Source organism: Rhodamnia argentea, chromosome 1, assembly GCF_020921035.1.
Source record: "Rhodamnia argentea isolate NSW1041297 chromosome 1, ASM2092103v1, whole genome shotgun sequence".
NCBI lineage: Eukaryota > Viridiplantae > Streptophyta > Magnoliopsida > Myrtales > Myrtaceae > Rhodamnia > Rhodamnia argentea.
Genome location: NC_063150.1, coordinates 306,724 through 327,589, shown reverse-complemented (window position 1 = coordinate 327,589; position 20,866 = coordinate 306,724). Strand labels below are relative to the sequence as shown.

Below are 20,866 nucleotides of genomic sequence, written 5' to 3'. Positions count from 1 at the left end.
ACAATCCGAAATTGTTTTGGGCATCGAAGGGTGCCACTTCGAACTTGATAAATGCCATCTTGAGCAAAAGATCGAAATTTCTTAGCTCTTATACCAATTTGTTGCGTAAAACGCTAAGAGATGCGCAAATTCAAGCACGAAATAGCAAGGATGAAAGTAAAATAAAAACACGAGACACGATATATGTGGAAAACCCAAAACGGAAAAAATCACGAGAGAGGGATTTCACTATCTTCAATAATGAGTACAATTGTACAATCAAAGATCTAAAGATCCGACAAAAAGAAAGTGAAAAATAAAGGATTTCGAGGCAAAAGTAAAAGGCTTTGGGGCAGAAACAAAAGCAAACGTTGCAATATAATATGCAACATATCCTTTTTATAGCCTCATCTAGAAAACCCTAAAACAAAGTGAATGGTCCAAAATAACTTTATCACTAATTTGAAAGTCAAAATGTAACATGTTCGTATAATGAATCTCTGACACATGTCATGTAATTGTTTAATTCTTGAAAGTTACCGATACACCCAGCCAGTTCTATACATTGCGGCATGGATTCGGATGCTTCATGAAAGAGAGGACCATCTCCAATTTTTCGCAAGTACATAAAATCACCATTCCCTATATGTTCCCTACGTACGTCCTTTAATGAGGAACGTCGCACATGGTTGGTGGTCACAGCACTGGCTCGTGGCATTAATGTTTGCGTCGAATTGGGATGTCTCAGGATAAGATGGTCCAAAATTTTGCGCAGTCTCCCCCTCATCAATACCACCCCCACACCACACGTGCTTCAAAAGAACACAATCCTTGCATAGACTGATGGTGTAGGAACCACTCCATCATCTGCGACAAAAGACAAAGAACCTAAGTTACTAGGTGCTGGACTGTTGGCAATAGATACACATATATCTTGATGTAACGTGAAGCATTTGAATCTTTGATTCGATTAATCTCCATGAACTTGTAAAAACCTTCCCAATCCATAGGGGTGAGGCTCTACTTAGAAGATGGCGCACATGACCTCTAAGATACTATTAAGTGGAAGATACAGTGATTCGCGCACAGAAAAAAGCCGTCGAGAACTCGGCCAATGCATTGAGGTCAATATATGTTAAAACTGTAGTGTACAGCAGAGTGCAAATTCGAAAAGTCGTCAGATAGTGAGCAGCCGTGCATGTTTGAAATGTTGCAACATTTTAGTGGCGACCACTTCATAAGGAATGTTTGAGGTGATATATCATTTTGATGGCGTTTAGTCGTGGAAAAGACACTTGAAGTGTTAGTTTCATTCATTTGAAAGATGAGTTCACAGGGGTTACATCATTCGATGAAGTCCACTAATCCAAAAGACTTTGACAAAGGATTGTGTCCCTCGGATGATATTCATTTGTTCAAAAGGCACATCATATGAATGAATGGATGAATCACTCGAATAACATCTATTTTACCTAATACACAAGAGAGTCCTTAATTTTTTTTTTCCCCACAATTTCCAAAGGAGAGCCTAGAAATTGAGGTGAAAATCAGATGATGATATTGTCCTACATCATTCATACGTGTATTGCGAAGTCAACCATGTACTCGATCCTTTTCTTAAGCTAATCGGGTACAAGTCTAAGTTTGAAACGAAAGTACTTAACGTCTTCACCAGTGAACTACGTAAATATCACGTGTCGAAATGTGGCACAAAGCCATACGAAGGTCAAACAACGAGGGCCTTCCTAAGCTGAAAACAAAAGAACACGCGTTCTGACCATATCAGATCATGTGTTTTTGAAAAATTGGACCTCGTGTTTTGGTTCCGTTTTCGTCTGAAATACGAAGCTTTTTTATTTGCCTCCAAGGGGTCGTTATCAATTCTAGGACAAACAGCAAACTCCATAAGCCCTAATCAAGTTAATTAATGCAATATATATCTGAGGTTGGCTGACTTTAATCTTGGGATAAGCTTCTGATATCTCTAATTAGATGTCACCAACATTTTCGCTGATGAAGACCCACTAGCTGACAAACTGACAAGTCATCTCTGCTCCTGTAAATACAGAATTTGCATTTATGAATTGAATTATACTTTCAATGCAATCCTCTTTTGCGACCTGTGGACTCCAAACATCTGTTACATTAGAATGTTGGTCGCATGAGGAAAGCACTGTTTTGGTTTATTAATTACTCCAGTAAAGAACCAGACCCAAAAAAAAAAAAAAAAAGGTACTCCAACATAGCTAAATAATATTTTGGACACGCGATGTCCAGACAAGAAAGCCGACTTGCCATTTTACCTCATAGAAATTATGTTTGCGTGCTTAGGAGATGAGTTTTATCAGATTTTCTCAGTGCCTATGAATTATTGGTAATTTGTACATGACATTTAGGCGATTTGATTTGATCCCCCAAATCGTCTCATGTCTAAGCAGCTAGACTTAGGTGATATTAATTAGAGAATTGATCATGTAACACATTTTTGGGCAACACTTAAATTGACAGCCTATTTTGGGCCACAAAAGAACAAATAACAACTAATTAGAAGTTATTGTAGGATCCATTCCTTCACGAATTTGTAGCCCAAACGTACTGTTATTCTCACAATCACCCAAAAACTGTTATGTTGACATAGCTCTACTAATTATTCACATAGTTCATAAATTCCCGAAATGGCCTTATCTAAAAGTGACCATGGATGGCACATGATTTCATGAGGCACAAGATGATATTTGTACGAATCAAGGTCATGATTGGCACATTTGTGAAAAGTAAAAAAAAAAAAAGATGTTGATTTATCAATGAGCATATACACAAGACAGGTGAGCGTAGGGAATCTTCATATTGCAATATAAATGTTCTTTAACAGTTTTCACAAGATTGGTATCCTGAATCATGATTAGAGGACCAACCTAACAACAACCGTTTTATAAGTGGAAGTGTTGCTTGTCTATAGTCTTCCCATTGAAGTAAAGTTAGTTGAAACTGGCCATATTGAGTGCGAAAGTGGCCAACTCTGTGCCTCTCTCTCTCTCTCTCTCTCTCTCTCTCTCTCTCTCATCATGATGATGAAGCCAAAAGAAACATAAAATTTATAAATCCCGGGAAAAAGGGTGAAAGGTAAGAGGAAGAGAAAAAGGTTTAATTCGTGCCAGCAAGCACCAAGATTCGAAGTTATACAGAGAGAGAGAAAGAGAGAGAGATGGTGAGTCATGGTTAAAAGAATGAAGTTGTACCAAATATCTGTAAAGGGGGAGCATCATGTGTTATAGTGGGCAAAAGGAAGGTTCAGGCCAGAGACAGGAAGAGAGAATAATCTCTCTTCTTCTTGATCTTCCATTCCTTTTGGTTTGTGACAGCTTTTCTTGAAGGGTTTCTTGAGGTGACCCAGTTCTCGTAAGGTACGGACCCATCTCAATATTCTGATGATTGAGTTCATGTGGAGCATGAATTTGAGTACTTGTTGATAATATGAACTCTTTCATTTGTGTGCTGTGCTGAATTTGGCTTGGTTTTTGTGAAATCCCTCCTCTTTGTTCAAAGATCGGGATCTTTTCTTCTGGTATTCATATTACTCAGCAACTGATTCATTTTCAATGTGAAGATCAGTACCCACTACTGGAATTTATGCAGTTACACCAGAGCAAGTGTCAATGTCTCTCGCTCTGTGTCTAATGTGGTTTTTTAGTATAGACTGGACAACTGAAATCCTACGTTGTTGTTGATCCCGACATCTTCTCTCGAGTCGTGCTTTGGCAGCAAGTGTTTGTGCATTTGTGATCCTTGTTAGTGCTTCAATTTTTTACATCTCTGTCTTGGATAAAGATGAAATTGCAAGCTGTCTGATCTGTTTGTCTTCCTTCCTGTCCTTTTCCTTTCCCCTCTCTCTCTGTCTCTCTGTTTTTTATGGGTATTTCGGCCATGTATTTGACTGGTCGTTGCTCTTTGTCATACGGAACGAAATTTTTAAAAAGTTTCAAAATCCTTAGAAGCTTGCCGACGGCCTCGTGATTTTGTGAAGGTTATAAGCTCATGATATTGCCGGTGTCGATCGGACAACTAGTTGCCACCTCAGTAGTCAGTTGCAACTCGCAATAGATATAAATGCTAATCCTCTGTGCTGCTTTTTTGGTTAAATTTGACATTATTTGGTGAATTATGTATGTGCATCCTGGTTTTCCTGTTCATAATGACTGGAAAAAGGTCATAGCCTCCTGAGAAGGTCTGCCAGAACCCCAGAAAAGGTTAATCTGCTCTGCTTTTTGTTTTAAAGAGCGAAAGAGTGGAGAAAGAGTACAAAGGAGCTGGAAGTCTTATTTCCAAATTGTTGGCTTTTTCTTGATTGTTTTGTCCTTCAAAAAGCTTCTGCCCCATCATTTTTTGAACTTTTGCTCTTTTAATCTCTTGGGAAAGGCGAAAGTCTGTCGACTAAGAAATTCAGTTGATTAATACTTGGAAGAGTCGGGGTAACGAAACCGAACTTCTGCATGGAGAGCTAGTAATGTTGGGAAGATGGGAAAGAAAGGTAGCTGGTTTTCTGCAATCAAGAGGGTCTTCACACCCCACTCAAAGGAGAAACTAGCCAATGTAAGTTATTTTCCTGATGCGCCCTTTTAGTATACGATTGATTGTGCTTTCGGTTTAACATATGAAGGCCAATCATGTAGTTGAAATGTGGTTCATTTTTTCTCGGTTTGAGGATCAGGATGAGAAGAGCTATCTAAAAACTTCGAATCACTTTGAGATCAGGCAAAGATATGAGATAGATGAAATCAGTACTATCTGATCAATCGCAAAGCTGTCCAGCATATGCCCTTAATGGGGTCAAGATTTAGTTGAGTTTGTGAAGTTTTGAGTTGCTTCTGTAAGGAAGGAGAAAAGACCCAGACTGTTCCATGAAGAATTTCATTATCTAGACACATCATAATGTTGCAATCTTGCATCTCAACTTGAGTGCTATCAATCCATTAAATGTAGCATCGATCCATCAAAAGTGTTTGTTATATAATCGCAACTAAGATGTTGCTGAAGACACTTCAAGAGATGAAAATAGAGTCGCAAACTTCAGATTTCTTCCAAACATTCATAAGATGGAAATACTGTAGAAAAAGTAAAAGCTTGAGTCCGGATTGCTCAGGATAGCTAAAACTATATGAATTACTTCCACATGCAGGAATCAGAGAAGAAATCTTCAAAGAAGGACAAGAAAAAGGGGCAAGCAAAGCAGAGAGCTGGAGAGCCAACTACATTTATTCCATTCTTCAGAGAGCCGAGCAGTATCGAAAAGATCCTGGGAGATGCTGAGAGAGAGCACAAGATCATTTATAGACCTCCCACGCCCACTCTTCCCGAGCAACCACGGACATCTTCAGCTTATGTGGCTCCTCGATTGGCTTCTCCTCGGGCTCCTTCTCCAAAGGTTGCTTCACCTAAAGCTGCATCTCCAAGGCCCACTTCTCCTAGAGTTGCTACTCCAAAACCGGCTTCTCCCAGGATTCATCAGAGAGAAATTATTAGGCACCGGCCAGAACCGACTTTGCGGAATCAACATGCTTCAGCTACCAAGATTCAAGCAGCATTTAGAGGCTACATGGTAGGTGCAAAATTCTTTTACCACTAACTGAAACTATTTGATGCTTATTGACATTTTTGAGATTTTAATACATACATGTTGCATTTCTCTAGTGCTCAGCGCTCCTCAATGTTTTAGTTCATAAGAGTTTAAGAGTTATTGAGCTCACTCAAAGTGCAATTGTTAATAGAAGAAGGACAGTGAATGGAAAAAAAAAGTGCAGCATCATCTGCTTTGAAAAAAATTTGACATGACGATAGCAATTTGAGTCAATTTCGGTGTGTCAGGCAAGGAGGAGCTTCAGAGCACTTAGAGGTTTAGTGAGGCTTCAAGGAGTCGTAAGAGGGCAAAACGTAAAGCGCCAGACGGCGAATGCCTTGAAGTACATGCAGCTTCTTGTGCGAGTTCAGTCGCAGATTCAATCACGGAGAATTCAGATGTTAGAGAACCAAGTACGTCATCAGGCTCAGTATAGGAATGACAAGGAAGTGGAGAGCCAATTCGGCAAATGGAGCCAAGCTGTAAGTTTTCTTAACATTACTAGTGATAGTTACACAGGTTTACATACTTAACTCCGGTATAGTCTCGATCTCCATATGATGTTTGGATATATGGTCTGGAAACCAATTTTAATGCGATGCATGGTATAGTCTGAAGCAGGTAATCACGATGACTGGGACGATAGTTTGCTTACCAAAGAGGAAATTGAGGTGAGGTTGCACAGAAAGGTGGAGGCGCTCATCAAAAGAGAGAGAGCAATGGCTTATGCATATTCTCGTCAGGTACTTTTCATTTCTTTGTTCTCGCATCTCCAATTTGATCTGGTCAGAGCTATCCTATGTACCTTGGATGCGCAGCCTAGGACATGCTGAGAGTTACTCGGATGTTTTACTACGTCCAAGTAATTCTGGGTGAATTGGGGACTGAATTGCATCAATCTGTTATAACTGGCTCTTCTGTCCATTCATTGTGACGTGTTTTTTTCTTTCTATATATTCGGTTTCTGCCCATGGCAAACAGCTATATAAGAGCACTCCTAAATCAGCCCATATGGCCTCCATGTCCATCCCGACGGGGCGATTCCCTTGGTGGTGGAGTTGGTTGGACCGTCAGTTGCCATCTTCAAATCCTACAGAAAGCCAACCTCTGAAAAACTTTCAACTCACACCCCCCAGGCCAAACACTGATTTGAAGCCGAGCCCCTGGACCCCACCAAGCAGCAACAAAATGCAGCTTTTCTCGCTTGACAGCATCGAAACGCCAAAATCATCAAGGTCCGTGGTTGTCATGCCGTCAAAACTAGTCCGGACCCCACCTTCAAGTAGAATACCTGTGGCAAGCAGTTCAACCGCATCAAAGTACCCAAGAGCGAGGGTCAATGGAGCCGAATCTCCATTTGATCTGCCATTGAAGGATGATGACAGCCTCACTAGCTGCCCTCCATTTTCGGTTCCCAGTTATATGGCGCCCACGTTTTCGGCCAGAGCCAAAGTCAGAGGTGGGAGTAATCCTAGAGAGAGGTTCCCCGTGACTCCAACCGGTGATTCAAAGAGGCGTATCTCGTTCCCCCTCACGCAAGGCATTGGATCTTTCAAGTGGAACAAAGGCTCTTTGTTCTCTGGAAAGGACTCTGGCTCTCAAAGGGTATTGGACAAGCACCAGCCATTGCATTCGATCGGGAATGTGAGCGTGGACTCGACTGTCTCTTTGCCCGCAGGAGTTGGTACCGGAAGGAAGCCATTTAACAGATTTGTGTGATCTTTCTTTCTTTGTTTTCTTTCTTTTTAAGTTTGGTGTTTATCCTGATTGTGCATGGTTTTATGAATTACAGAATGGGATACTGAAGTAGAACAATAAGCAGAAATTAAAAATGAAGGGTTTGAGATTCTTAGTGTGGTTGTAAGGGTAATTCCATTGACATTGTGATGGCTACATTCAATTGCTTCTTCTTTTTTAACATATAAAACTAATGCTTTTGTATTGGAAAGTTGATTTTAAGTAACTCAAAGAGGTTCATGAAGAGGTTCTCCAAATTAAATAAACATGGGATTGGCCATTCCACAGGAAAGCTGAAGGTTGCCTCTCCACTGCTTCCATAATCTGGTTGGGAAAATGAAAACTTGGCACCAATAGTACACCAAGCTGAAAATCACAGGTCTTAGAAGTTGCAGCCTTGCAGCATAGCTCGGGTTCTTAGAGAGTCCAACCTAACTGTAATTTGTCTCTATGAAAGGCTTGCTTTCCTTGTTGGATAGCCTACCAGAGGTTCAAAAGAAGGCCAAGGCATCTTACGGGCAAGGATCCATTGTTGAATGAAACTATTCAGTTAAAGCAAGGAATAGCTCAGTCTTCTCTAGGTCAAGCTTCAAGACGCAGTCAACGATTGGAACAGTACAAAGACAGCAAGGATTGATGACGGGGAGCTCCTATGACCTTGGAAACCTATCATTAAACCATCAAGAAAAGTTGGGTGAGTAAGATTGACTTTAGGACAAAGTGGTACGAGGTGTTATAAGAGCCGAAAGCCCCGTTTCTGCTTTGGGAAGCAGTTATTCAAAGATTCCAAGAGATTGATTTGTGGGTTGAGTAGAATCTCTCTTATAAATAAGAGCAGGTTCATGCAGTGAGTAGTTTGCTCGAAAACCTCCCATGATTTAGACACTCGTTAACGAGCTAACGAGCTAGAGACTTGGCTGATCTCGACAATCTTGAGGCTCCTTAGATCCAGGCGAGCTCACCGACCACACCTGCGGTTGGTCCCTGAAGACCGGCCGAAGAAAAAGGGAAAAGAAAAAATTAATTCGAATTCTTTTATAAAAAGAAAATAAAGAATAAACAAAAAATAAAAGATAAAAAGATATTAAAAGAAATGCACGGAGGAAAATCAATTCATACCAAATAATGGAAATTATTTTTCGGGTTTTTTAATTTTCAGATTTCTGCCAAACATATGAAAATATTGTTAGTAGAAAATGACTTTCTGAAAAATATTTTCCAAAAATATTACATTTTTCGTGGAACAAACAGAGCTTAATTGAATTCAAATCTTCACTAACGGTGCGTTTGTTTGAGTGAAAAAGTTTTCAGGGACTTGGTTTTTTGGAATTTCATCCATTTGATTTGTTGAAAATGACTTAGTCAACAAAAAAACACTTTTCAATCAATGAAAAATTCATGCATAAAATTAAAGAAGTGCATCCCTATATCTAAAGAGGTGAAAATATTTTTCAGAATTGTTCAGCTCAAATTTTTTTTATCATTTTACTTATATTTTATATGTTTTATTTTTCTTCTTCATTTGTTGACCGCGGATGGAGGAAGAAGAAAAAGGAAAAACATAAAATTTTAAAAATAATATAGTATAAGAAATATAAAAATAAATTAAAAGTTTGATTTTTTTTACCTTAGATAAAGTCACAAGATTGAAATTATTTTTCAAATGAGATCGAACCACCAAAAAGCATTTTTAATCACATATCACCAAATAAAGAAAAATAAACCAATTTCCCCTATTGATGAAGTTTTCCCCCAAAAAAAAAAGCACCCTAATTTGGATTGTTTCTTTCCAATCAATATATGATGAATTTCTGTCACTTTAGATTGTGCATTTTCAAAAACAACAAGGGACTAGTTGGCAACACTCCGCATTCTTTGATTTTTTTTTTTATTCCAAGAACAGAAAATGAACATAAATCTGTTTGGTAATTTTTCTATTCCTAGAAACAAACGAGGAACAAATTTGGAATAGAAACAATAAGAAAAATAAAGTTGCTTCTTTGTTCCCAGGAACAATTTCAAAAAACAAGCTCACTCAAAGAGAAACAAAATGTCATTTAAAAATATAACAAAATCAGTGTAACTTAATGCTCATCTTTACAATCATGAGTCCACTGCCGTCGATCACCGATCACCACCCCCACCATTGATTGCCGCCATTGAAGGTAGTCAATTGCCGCCACCGCCGGTCTCCACCAAAGCCGATCGCCACCGCCGGTCTCCACCATCGCCAATCGTCGCCACAGTTGCCATTGATCACCTATTGCCGGTTTCCACCATCGCCAATTGCAGCCAATCGCTAGTCTCCATTACCATTGCCGGTCCCTACCGCCTCCACTCACATTTTTATAATTAAATAAAAATTAGGAATATAAATTATTAGGGTCGTGCTAGAAGCATTTTTATTCTTTTTCTAATGCGATAATAAAAATTTTATATCGTTACCAAACGTGTTCTTTCACACATATATTGTTCTCGGGAATGGAATTGTTACCAAATAAGCCCGAAGGATGCGCAGGTTCTCCAATAGCTGGTAAATATGGACTATTACGTGCTATGAAAAGTAGTCTAGTGAGTTTCGCCAAGGACATTCTCGAAAATATTCATATTTACAAAATCCAGAATTAGAAGTTAATTAGGCCCGTAAAGAACATTTCTAAATTCTAAGATTCAATAAGCTGCAAAACCGTATTAGGGTAAATTGACCGGTAACATCGAGACGCGAGAAGTAGTGACAAGCTTTCTTTTTTTTTTTTTTTGTCGAAAAAGAAGCCCAACGAAAGGGCGTCAAAACAAAGAAAATTTCAAAAGAGTTGTGGAGGATTAGAGACCCAAGAAGTTGGGACACAATTTAAACGGCTCACCCATTATTTCATTTTTTTGTACATGGAGGTATGTCGAACGATCAATTATACCAGGTCACATATCATCCCCTCTTTCCATAGAGGAGAGCTAAAGAAAAAGAAAAGAGATAGTGATCATGCTGTAAGACCTTCTTCGTTTCTACTTGACATTGTTACTTCCTCCGTTTTTTTTTAACCATAAGATAACTTGCTTACTTAGCGCTTGCGCTGAGGATCTAATCAGGGTCAAACTTTTTTTTTCCTCAAAAAGTCTCAACATTCTCGTTGAGAGTCGCCTTGCGAGACATTCAGTAGTTTCTGACTTTGTCTTCGAATTGCAAGTTTCAGCCCGTTCCCAGCTTACCTCGCTCTCAGCTTGGCCCTTCTACTTGACTAAGTGGTATTCCACTCGTGCAATGGGTGTATGGGCTAGCTCCCTCATGTCGCAATGGTGTGGGGCGTTAGAGGCTGTTGCCCCGTGGCCAAATCGAAGGAGCTTAAGCTCGACGCAAGGCTTTTTTGTTGTTAAGTTATAGCAGTATTGAGTAACATCCAACAGCTCCGGTCCTTTTAGTTTGCACTAAATAAAGTGCATTAAGTAGCTCTCGAGTTCGTTTATTCTCTCTGTTTGAGCTATCAAAGAGATAGCGACCGTGGGCATCCGACCATCAGATACCGCCAATCGTCTTCTAACATTATCGACCTTTAAATATCGGGTTTTCATAAATTCATTTCACATAACATTAAAAAATTAAAATAAAAAACCTCTTTTCATCATCAGAAACAACAAGATTTCTGACCTCTTGCATTGCATCACCATAACGAAAAAAAAAAAAGAAAAAGAAAAGAGAGATTGCTCGAGTGATTCGGAATGAATCTTTCTCGGTGGCGAAAAGGAATAGCGATGAATTCCTATGGAGCATCCAGGAACAATAAAATTTAATCGAACGACGAATTCTTGCGTGATCCAAGGAAATAAAAGGTCGGCTTCCATTCCACGATTTCATCTATATTGAATCTGTGTTGTTTACTCCGAGCCGGTCGAGGTGGTTTTCGTTTACCAGCGCGTAGGTGATTTAAGTTCCAATGACCAAGTCTTTTTGGCTCCTGAGAACATCTTTTCTTAATGTATTGAAGAGGGCCCCTCTAATCGGTGAAAAGTGGTGGGTGTTCACTAATGGCCATTCCTAGATTGGCTCCGATAATGCAATTCCGGAAGGAGTCGGTAGTTGGGCACTGGATCCCTTCGGATCTGGAGAAGGTGTGACACTGGTTCGGGATTTGGTGAACCAGCTGGTCGCTACTCTAGTTGAAGTATCGGGCCCATTTTTCGTTGCCTAGGTTACACCTTTGGAATGCCCCAGACGGTGGCATTTGGCTAACCAATCAGCTGCAAGGTTTGCTCTTTGGTTACTCTTCACTACAGCCAAGTAGTGACCAGTTGATTTGGTTCCAGAAACGCAAAAATATTCCCGCATTATGCTGGCGACAACAAGAATATGCCCGAGTGCATCGATAATGAGATTGTCTCATGTGTTCAGGCGTACTTATGAGTTGGATCAAGGTTTACAACATTCAGGTGTCCAATTGAAGTGGCTTGTGAAACGGGTCGATAGGGACTCCATTGTCCATTTCTTGTCCAATTGACTGCTCGGGGCATCGCCCCAGGAAGAACCAATTCTAATCTTATCGAAAATTCATGATCAACTTCTATTCTGGTGTCCAAATAAAGGGACTCGTGAAATGGGTCGATATGGACTCCATTGCCCATTCCTTGTCCCATTAACCGCTCGGTTATTGGCTTGGGTAAGAATCAATTCTAACCTTATCAATGATTCGCTATCTACTTCCATTTGTAGTACCGTTCCGATGTCCAAATGAATGATTTGTGAAATGTGTCTATAGGAACTCCATTGTCCATTCCTCGACGCTAAGCTTGGTGTGAAGCATATTACATTCGTCAAAATTGTCGGAGGCTTTCGTGAATCACGATGTGGGAAGTGAGAAAGATGCACCGACCAAATTGATAATGACAAAACGCTACCTATCGACATATCCCATAGCACTACCAAAGTAGGCCCAAATAAAATTTTAGTCTTCGACCGAAACTCGAGTCTGCCGCCCCTTTTATTTCATATAAGTTCCAAAAAGTCTAATTTAACCCTCTAACTTTAAATTTATTTATTTTCAAATTTCATTTCTAACTTTTGGTTGTGCCGATTGACATTCTTTGAAAGACCAACTCAATTCAGCCATGCGAAGTTGTAATTTTGGCGCCTCCAGGTGTCCCCTCTGTCAATACACGGGCATTAAGGGTATTCATCTTGTAAAATTTTAATGGGAAAATGATAAAAATGGTATTTAAATTTTGGCTCAATATACAATAGGGTCTTTGAATTTTTAATTTGATTAAAATGATCCTCGAATTTTAACCCAATGTATAATGTGATCATTGAACTTTCAACTTGTTCAATGTAGTCCCAAACTTTTGGAACACGTTCAACTTAGTCCGTGAACTATAAGAAAATGTCATATATCATCCAACGATGGCAAGGCTCGACCTCATTGTATGGTTTTTGAATTTTCAACTTGTGCAATGTGGTCCCGAACTTTTGGACCATGTTCAACTTTGTCCGTGAACTATAAGAAAATGTCATATATCATCCCGAACTTGAATTAATGCAAGGATTAATATTTTCTTATATTTCGGGGAGTAAGTTGAACATGCTCTAAAAGTTCATGGATCATAATGGTCAAATTAAAAATTCATGGACTATACAGAGTTAAATTAAAAGTTCGAAATCACATTGCACATTGAGTCAAAGTTCATGAACCATTTGTGTCATTATCTCAATTTTAACTTATGCCATCTAACTTAATCATAAGGCTCTCTTTATAAGCTTAAACTCTGTTTTTATTATAGGTTTTGGCACCAAAAGGCATTATACATATTGCAATTGTACCAATTCAGCCCTAAATCATTTTTTTTTTTTTTGCGAGTTGAACAATAAACCTTTTGCATTTGGGCCAATTCGGTCAATCCAGCCGATTTTGGCGAGAAATTGCTAACGTTGATAATCTTCAATAATATTTTAATATTTTTAAATCTTTATTTATTTTGTAATTTATTTTTCTTTTATTTTTCTTTTTTCTTCCTTCTACCGCCAACCGGTCACCGGACTCGACGACCGGAACCTCGCTACCCTCCGCCAAAGCTCGTCCCCATTGGCCACTGGGAAGGGAGAGCCTCACCCTCCCCCGGTAAGGTTGGCTCGATCCAGCCATAGCAAGGCTTGACCTCATCGTCTTCCGTGTAATTTCATCTATTTGTTGTTTGTATGTGATGATCGATAAGAATTAATGTATATATTTTCTAGTTTCTACTAGCTATGATCACCTTTTGACAATTTGCCAATTTAGTCCTAAAACCTTTCAATTCTTCAATTCAATTAAAAATATTTTGACGATTTGTCAATTTAGTCCTCAATCTTTTAACAAATTATTAATATAGTCGGTTTGCCCAATTACTCAAATAATAGGTTTATGATTAAATTGATGAAATTTCAAATAGTTTATGACTGAATTGGTGCAATTGAAATGTTTAGGACTCCAAATTGGCAAATTGTCTAAATCGTTATGGCTAAATTGAAACAATTAAAAAGTTCATGATTGAATGGGCTGTAGTACAATGGGTTTACAACTTTTTGGACGAACATTCCAGGCAATATGTAAGGATGATTTTATCTTTTGTATTTTACCTTCCTATTTTTCAAATTGAAACCAGGCCTTATGTACGCAGAAATACTGCAAATGATACTGGCTGACGCATGACAAAGCTGTAAGCATGTCTGTCCTCAAAGGCCGAGAGTACCTTCTAAACATTTGTCCTTCTAAGTGTTTTCATATGTACTTTCACTTTGGGGTAACTCCAAAATGTGTACAAAGCGCTGCTCGCGAGAGGGAGGCAATTTGATCGAGGAGGGATCTGTTGAAGTCCAAAAGCATGTACCGTGCATGCGCAGCTTGCGATTGGGAATTAAAAACGCTACATCATCGGACTCCTTCATGTTCTTGTCGTGTTCGGGTTCTTGCTATCATCAACGAGGTACGTGGGAAATGAAACCCTGCTCGGTCAGTCTCGTGAGGTACCCGCGATTAAACTCAAGTGATCGAACGCATGATTCTAGCGCAGTCGATCCCGTATCATAGAGCCTTTCACTCGACCGGTCTTAGGAACATGCCCGTCACCCTATGCGAGGAGGGGGGGCGTTACTGAATGCAAGTGGACGGGACGGTAATGAACAAGGCCCCGAATAACTTATGCTTTATCTGATAAATTAAACTTGACCACCATTTGCCCTCTCTCTCTTGCCTTGTCTGAAAATGGAAATATTTTCACATTCTATCTTTTTCTTTCCTTTTTCTCCACCATCATTCATCGGAGCCCAATCGATCTGGTCGGTGGAGGTCTCCAGCTTACGTGGAGAAGGAAAACAAAACAAAAAAAAAAAAAAGGATTGGTCGAAGAACACATAATTAGAGACCCCTCCCTCTAAAATAACTATAGCTCTTATGTACGAATACCATTTCAATTTTGATTTTGAAGATTCAGATCCACGTGAATCTAGGTTATATTGTTACAAAATGGGTCCTGCGACAATTCTTGGTATCGAGAAAATTCACATAGCTCGAGTCCAACGTATAATTCACACCAATTGATTTTCCAAGCATAATTGGGAGCTTAGTTGGCAAATCACAAGTGAGAAAAATGGACACTTGCAAAAAAGGATCGATATATCAATATGCCTTTTCGAAATTTCCGCCAAAATGTGAATAGAGCATCACGAACGAATTATATAGGGTTAAAAGCCAAAGCGTGTCTGCCGCAATAATTAAATTAAGAAAAAAGTAAAACATAAAAGCCTGCGGAGTAAATTTGAAAATCTTTACTCTTTTCTTTTGAAATTAACCGTAGGTTGCTGTTGCCGTTGTCATCAATATATATCGGCACTTTTCTTAAAATTAGTATCTAATTTACTTTTTGCTACTTATTGCACGGAGGTGAAGTGATTTGATTAACAAATCATACGGAATTGCAATTTTTATCCTTGAGCTCACATGTTAGGACTCAGGCGCATATAAGCGAAAAAAAAATAGACGGCGGGTTGACGGAGGTAACAAAATGAAAGTACAGTTAAAAACAAAGATAAAAATAAAAAAGAGAGGTTAATTTGCGAGGTCAATATGGTAATATCGGCACCCAACAATGGCATTTCATTAGACGTCACGCTTGCACACGAGTGGCACATCACATCACATCACAACGCAACTCTCTCCCTCTCTCTCTCTCTCTCTCGCTCGCTCGCTGCTGCTATAAAACGCCCTCCGAAATTGTTTTCCTCGACATCTTCTTGTGGAGGAAAATCGTTCTCAAGCACAGTTGCACAGAGAGAGAGAGAGGGAGACGGAGAGAGAGCGAGCGAGGATTAAGAATCAATCTTGAAGAATGGCACTGAAGCTCAATCCCTTCCTTGCCTCCGAATCCATGATGAAGTCGCCGTCCTTCGCGCTGCCTCCAATGGCGAACCGCAGCCTCAGATCTCCCACCTTCTTCATGGCCTCCACCCTTCGCTCCGGCGCCTCCACCAAGTACGCCCCCCCTTCCTCCCATTGCGTTCCCAATCGCTTCCGCTTCTATCTCATTTTGCTTGTCCCTTTTCCCCCTCGATCGATGGATCTTCCGCTTAATCGTGCGTCTCGTCAAGTGATTGAGCGTGATCATTTTGCCTCTTGCATTTCGCATATGTCTGTCTGTCTTGCTTCTGTGCTTTTTTGTTCCTTCCCCGATTTAAAGCGGTTGACATTTCTGTGGTGTGCTGCGTCCCTTTTTTTTTTTTTTTCCCCCTCCTTTGCCTCTTGAATGAATGAATGGACGCGATGAATTTGTGGTTCCAAAACATGGACGATCGAAGCGTTGCATGATTGAATAAATTGAGTTTCTCCTTCTCGAGTTTGATTTTTCACCAACAGGCTTTCTTGTCTGCAAATTATGTAAGGACTCTGAGCTAATTTTCCCTCCAATTGAGTACGAAGCTGGTTATTTTCTGGGTTCTCTCTGTCTTGATTTCGTACTGATACGTAAGCTTTTCGTTGTCATCGATTCGGTAAGCTTCGTTGATTCGATGGTGTGATTTGCATGAACAAATGGAGGATTGATGAATTTATTGCGCAACATCTATCGATTTGGCGGTGGATTCTCGAATAAAAATCTCTTTTTGTAAGTACGGAGTTGCGGTTTTCTCATTGTTTCTGCATCGAATACTGAATTTTTGTTACTTCTTGTATTTCTCTTCCACCCCTCGACCACGTAAGATTTTTTCGTTTTAACTTTTGAAAAGGTCATTCCACCTGAAATTATTATATTAAAAAAAATATGAATGGAAAAATTTCACGATCGGAGTCGATCCTCATAGATGACCTGGTTTCAAAGTGCTGTTCTCTTCTATGTCAATGCGTGTTTTTGTCTTAGGCTGCTTGGCGGACAGGTGGATGGTTGGGTATTCATTGCGGGTGGGCACAGTTCCCCTGTTTTTAATTAGTTTGTGTTAGTCGGCTGTAATTTGGTGCTCTGCATTGCAATAAGTGCGTCGCCAAAACAGAGTCAAGTTTTGTATTTCTTTGAAGTTTGTACCATGATGGTTGAGTTATTAAATTCTTTAATGGTCCCATTTAGGTCTTGAGATTTTCTGAGTTTTTTTTATACCTACACACCGTCCTTTCTGCACAGTATCCAGGGAATTATGTTCTATTGTCGAGCATTGAATTTAATTACTGTATGGTCACATATTTTCCACAGGTGCGGTGGATGTTGGTGTTTGATACGATTTTCTTGAACTTTTAGTGTGCCAATTTCTTTGCCTAACCAATGGGATTTCAAATGATCTTTTTCTCATCTAGATGGTTTCTTATGTTCCTGTAGTTTTTTTTCCCTCCCTGTTGTCCAATTCTCGATTCTCCTGTAAACATCAATGAAGTAGTTGATTGAGTTTGGTATTTAAGGCAAGGAGTCTTGGGTTTCTTTCAGCTCCTTCCATATTGTGGGCCTTAGGTGGTGGTTCTTTGACTTGGAGTGACTTGTCGCTGTGGGTCATGCTTGTGTGCTTCTATGCTTTGTGACCATGAGTCTAATATCTTTTGCAGTAATGTTCCCATTTGCCTTTTTTCTTGGTTTGGTAGTTATCAGTAAGCTACTCTGATGTAGTCCTGTCCCACATTCCTTGTCAAAGTGGGCTAGCTTCCTGTCTTGTGATCTCCCGCTGTGGATGCTTCTCTTTAGGGATCTGATTAGTTTGTTTTTTTTCTCGTTTTTTTTTTTCCTATGTTGAGAAAAAAAAATCCTATCATAATTAATTTGTTCCAATTTCAAGCATTAGGAGAAAAATGAATGTCTACGGCTGATTGGATTCGTACGTTTGGCTTTTATTCTCAATAATGATACTGCCTTGGTACAGTCATGGACTACTTTGACTCTCTTAAAAATCAATGTTGATTCATTTCATCAATATTAAAGGTGTAACTTAGCTTGATCTGTGATCACTTGTCTAAAGTTAATTGTTCATGGGATTGCAACCAAGGTTGTCAGGGTCGGGATTCTAGGTAGGATCGTAGGGAGGTATCTGAGGATCTGATTGTAGGATCAGATTGGGGATCGCAAGATCCTAGAAAATCTTCAAATCAATGCATTAACTTTGGAAATTTCAACATTGTCTCACTTGAGTATTTCCACATATGCAATTTAGGAAGAGGCCAGAGGCTATATACTTAGCAACTTCTTACCCTTTTGCTGCATAAGTACATTGATGAAATGAATTAGATTGATCTTTTCACACCCAAGTAGACCGACATGTAATGGAAGACAGTTGAGATGGCTATGAAGGTGGATGTGAGACTTTCGAAGTTTTTTGAGGGAGTCAAAATGAAGAACCTCTCAATGAACACTGCTCTTTTTATCCTAAATCATACACTTTGCCTAAAAGTCACGACACTCCTGGAAAGTTGTTTAGTCCGGCATGGCTTTTGCTGTTTTCACGAAATGGTTGGTGATATGGAAATTGGTAATATAAAAAGCATATCATGGGATCAGTGAGTATACATTTGCAAATAATTTCACTGGGGAATTAATGTGAGCCAAAGTAGTTATTTTGAAGTACTTTGATCAGTCTCCTTGTTGACGTTACATTCCTGCATATAGTATTCACATTAGAACATATTTTACATGAGATGTCCATGTGAGCCCACAAACTTTTTTTGTTAAATCATTTGACTGAGTGGAAAGCATCCTAGATTCGACGTTGTTAACTAGATCTGACATCCATGTTTTCCTGCTTGTAATGAAATGTCGATGATCAGCTCCTCTTCTTATGCTTGATGCAGGGAGGTTGAGAGTGTCAAGAAGGCTTTTATGCCCCCTCGGGAGGTGCATGTCCAAGTAACCCACTCCATGCCACCCCAAAAGATTGAAATATTCAAATCCCTGGAGGATTGGGCTGAGGAGAACATATTAGTTCACTTGAGGCCTGTTGAAAAATGTTGGCAACCACAGGATTTTCTGCCAGATCCTGCATCTGATGGATTTGAAGACCAAGTTAGGGAACTGAGGGAGAGGGCTAAGGAAATTCCTGATGATTACTTTGTCGTTTTGGTTGGAGACATGATAACAGAAGAAGCTCTCCCTACTTATCAGACAATGCTTAACACCTTGGATGGAGTTCGAGATGAGACAGGTGCAAGCCCAACATCTTGGGCCATTTGGACAAGGGCATGGACTGCAGAGGAGAACAGGCATGGTGACCTCCTGAATAAGTACTTGTACTTATCTGGAAGAGTGGACATGAGGCAAATTGAGAAAACAATTCAGTATTTGATCGGGTCAGGGATGGTGAGTTCATAGAGCTATATCCCAATAGATATACATGCCCACAGCACAAAATCATACTCACATGCACGCCAAACCTTAGCAGTTAAAAAAAGACACTTAAAGTGCACTCCTTTATTGATGATAACATAGGATACAGGCAAAGATAGGTCCACGTGAGTTGAGAAGCATTCAACTGAATTTTCTGATTTTTCTGAACTATTTGCTCCTCCTCCCTCTGCTGCAATACTTAATGTCTGACATTCAATTTTAAGTTGTGTGTCTGTTGTTGGACTTTGATTTGATCTTGGAATTACTACATTACCGCTAGTTGTTGAAGGTGCCATTAGCTATGCTGATGCTACATACGATTGTTTTCATCTTATTCTACTAACTGGGGCTATATCCCGTCTGCTACTAGGATCCTCGAACAGAAAACAGCCCCTACCTTGGCTTCATTTACACTTCATTCCAAGAAAGAGCGACATTCATTTCTCATGGAAACACTGCCAGGCTTGCCAAGGAACATGGGGACTTGAAATTGGCTCAAATTTGTGGCACAATTGCATCAGATGAGAAGCGCCACGAAACAGCCTACACCAAGATCGTGGAGAAGCTCTATGAAATCGATCCGGATGGCACTGTCTTGGCATTTGCTGACATGATGAGGAAGAAAATCTCTATGCCGGCTCATTTGATGTACGACGGTAATGATGACAACCTTTTTGACCATTTCTCGGCCGTTGCTCAGCGACTAGGCATATACACAGCCAAGGACTATGCCGACATCTTGGAGTTTCTGGTGGGAAGGTGGAAGGTGGAGAATCTCACTGGACTTTCAGCTGAGGGAAGGAAAGCTCAGGATTATGTTTGCGGGCTGCCGCCAAGAATTAGAAGGCTGGAGGAGAGAGCTCAGGGAAGGGCCAAGGAAGGACCCACTGTTCCATTCAGCTGGATTTTCGATAGACAAGTGAAGCTTTAAGGTGGAAAGATTTCCTATATTTCGATCAGTACCGGGTCTATCTCTCGAGCTTCTACTGGATCAAAAAAGTATCAAATCACAATGAGTCCTTTCAAATTTCTGCAAAGTGATGTGAGGAGAGGAATTTGTGGTTTGCTTGTAGATACAGTTGTTTCTCTTTGGTGGTGTTAAGAGTCCTAAGATGACGGTGTCTGTTTCTTTTTTTTTTTTCTTTCTTTTTTTCTGCGAATTGGGTTGGCTCTTTCAATTGCCCGTAAGAGTGTAAGCAAAAATAGTCTCTTGCAATTTTGAAGATGATGACAATCTCTCTCACACCTATTTCATGCCATGTCTCTTCTTTATCACCATTTTATTACAGGGCATTTGGTCTTAGTCTGTCTATTGTTCAAGTGTCCTCTGGCCTCCCCCAGCCTGCATAAATCATGGCCCACTTGGTTCCCAATCGTACGTGAATTATCTAGTCCCTGCTCATAAATTCTCCTGCTCAAGCTGATTGTGCCGGTAATTCTAACTTCAGTTTATGCAGGTGGAGACCATACAATGTATTGCCCAAAATAAAATTAAAAAAAAAAAAACAAAAGAAACAGGAGTTAAAAAGGCATGAAAATCCCTCTCTCCACCGTCTAACTTAAAATAAAAACAAGAAACTTAATGAAGTATACCAAACTTTAGTGAGTGAAGTTTTCAATCGGTGCAGGCCTCTCTTTCAAAGTTGTCTTCTTCTCCACATTTGCAAATGCTTTTATGTATGTGTCTCATCACAATTCAATTTAAGTCTTGAAATGTCATTAGTCATT

The 20,866-nt window shown here is 39.7% G+C and overlaps 2 protein-coding genes across 3 annotated transcripts; both read left to right on the top strand.

Annotated features, from left to right (window-relative positions):
- The first annotated feature begins 3,088 nt into the window (after nucleotides 1-3,088).
- LOC115745220 (protein IQ-DOMAIN 13-like) lies at nucleotides 3,089-7,533 on the top strand. Of its 2 annotated transcripts, none has more exons than XM_048281588.1 (6): nucleotides 3,089-3,383; nucleotides 4,403-4,569; nucleotides 5,156-5,575; nucleotides 5,842-6,075; nucleotides 6,205-6,336; nucleotides 6,575-7,533. In XM_048281588.1, the coding sequence occupies exons 2-6, from the start codon at nucleotides 4,495-4,497 to the stop codon at nucleotides 7,310-7,312; spliced, it is 1,599 nt and encodes a 532-aa protein (XP_048137545.1). In that variant the 5' UTR covers nucleotides 3,089-3,383; nucleotides 4,403-4,494; the 3' UTR covers nucleotides 7,313-7,533. The 2 variants fall into 2 exon arrangements, with proteins under 2 accessions (XP_048137545.1, XP_030536526.1); XM_030680666.2 differs by having other exon boundaries at nucleotides 4,396-4,569.
- An 8,036-nt stretch (nucleotides 7,534-15,569) lies between these two features.
- Nucleotides 15,570-20,439, top strand: LOC115745223 (stearoyl-[acyl-carrier-protein] 9-desaturase, chloroplastic). The gene is made up of 3 exons (XM_030680671.2): nucleotides 15,570-15,822; nucleotides 18,607-19,111; nucleotides 19,509-20,439. Exons 1-3 carry the CDS (start codon nucleotides 15,680-15,682, stop codon nucleotides 20,067-20,069), a joined length of 1,209 nt encoding a protein of 402 aa, XP_030536531.1. The 5' UTR covers nucleotides 15,570-15,679; the 3' UTR covers nucleotides 20,070-20,439.
- The last annotated feature ends 427 nt before the right edge of the window (nucleotides 20,440-20,866 follow it).

What these genes read in the sequence shown, in the direction of transcription:
- LOC115745220 (XM_048281588.1), top strand. Translation starts at nt 4,495, where the DNA reads ATGGGAAAGAAAGGTAGCTGGTTTTCTGCAATCAAGAGGGTCTTCACA. An exon ending in TCGGCAAATGGAGCCAAGCT is followed by an intron (nt 6,076 to 6,204) that starts GTAAGTTTTCTT and finishes TGCATGGTATAG; the next exon opens with TCTGAAGCAGGTAATCACGA. An exon ending in CTTATGCATATTCTCGTCAG is followed by an intron (nt 6,337 to 6,574) that starts GTACTTTTCATT and finishes CATGGCAAACAG; the next exon opens with CTATATAAGAGCACTCCTAA.
- LOC115745223 (XM_030680671.2), top strand. Translation starts at nt 15,680, where the DNA reads ATGGCACTGAAGCTCAATCCCTTCCTTGCCTCCGAATCCATGATGAAG. An exon ending in CGCTCCGGCGCCTCCACCAA is followed by an intron (nt 15,823 to 18,606) that starts GTACGCCCCCCC and finishes TGCTTGATGCAG; the next exon opens with GGAGGTTGAGAGTGTCAAGA. An exon ending in ATTTGATCGGGTCAGGGATG is followed by an intron (nt 19,112 to 19,508) that starts GTGAGTTCATAG and finishes GTCTGCTACTAG; the next exon opens with GATCCTCGAACAGAAAACAG.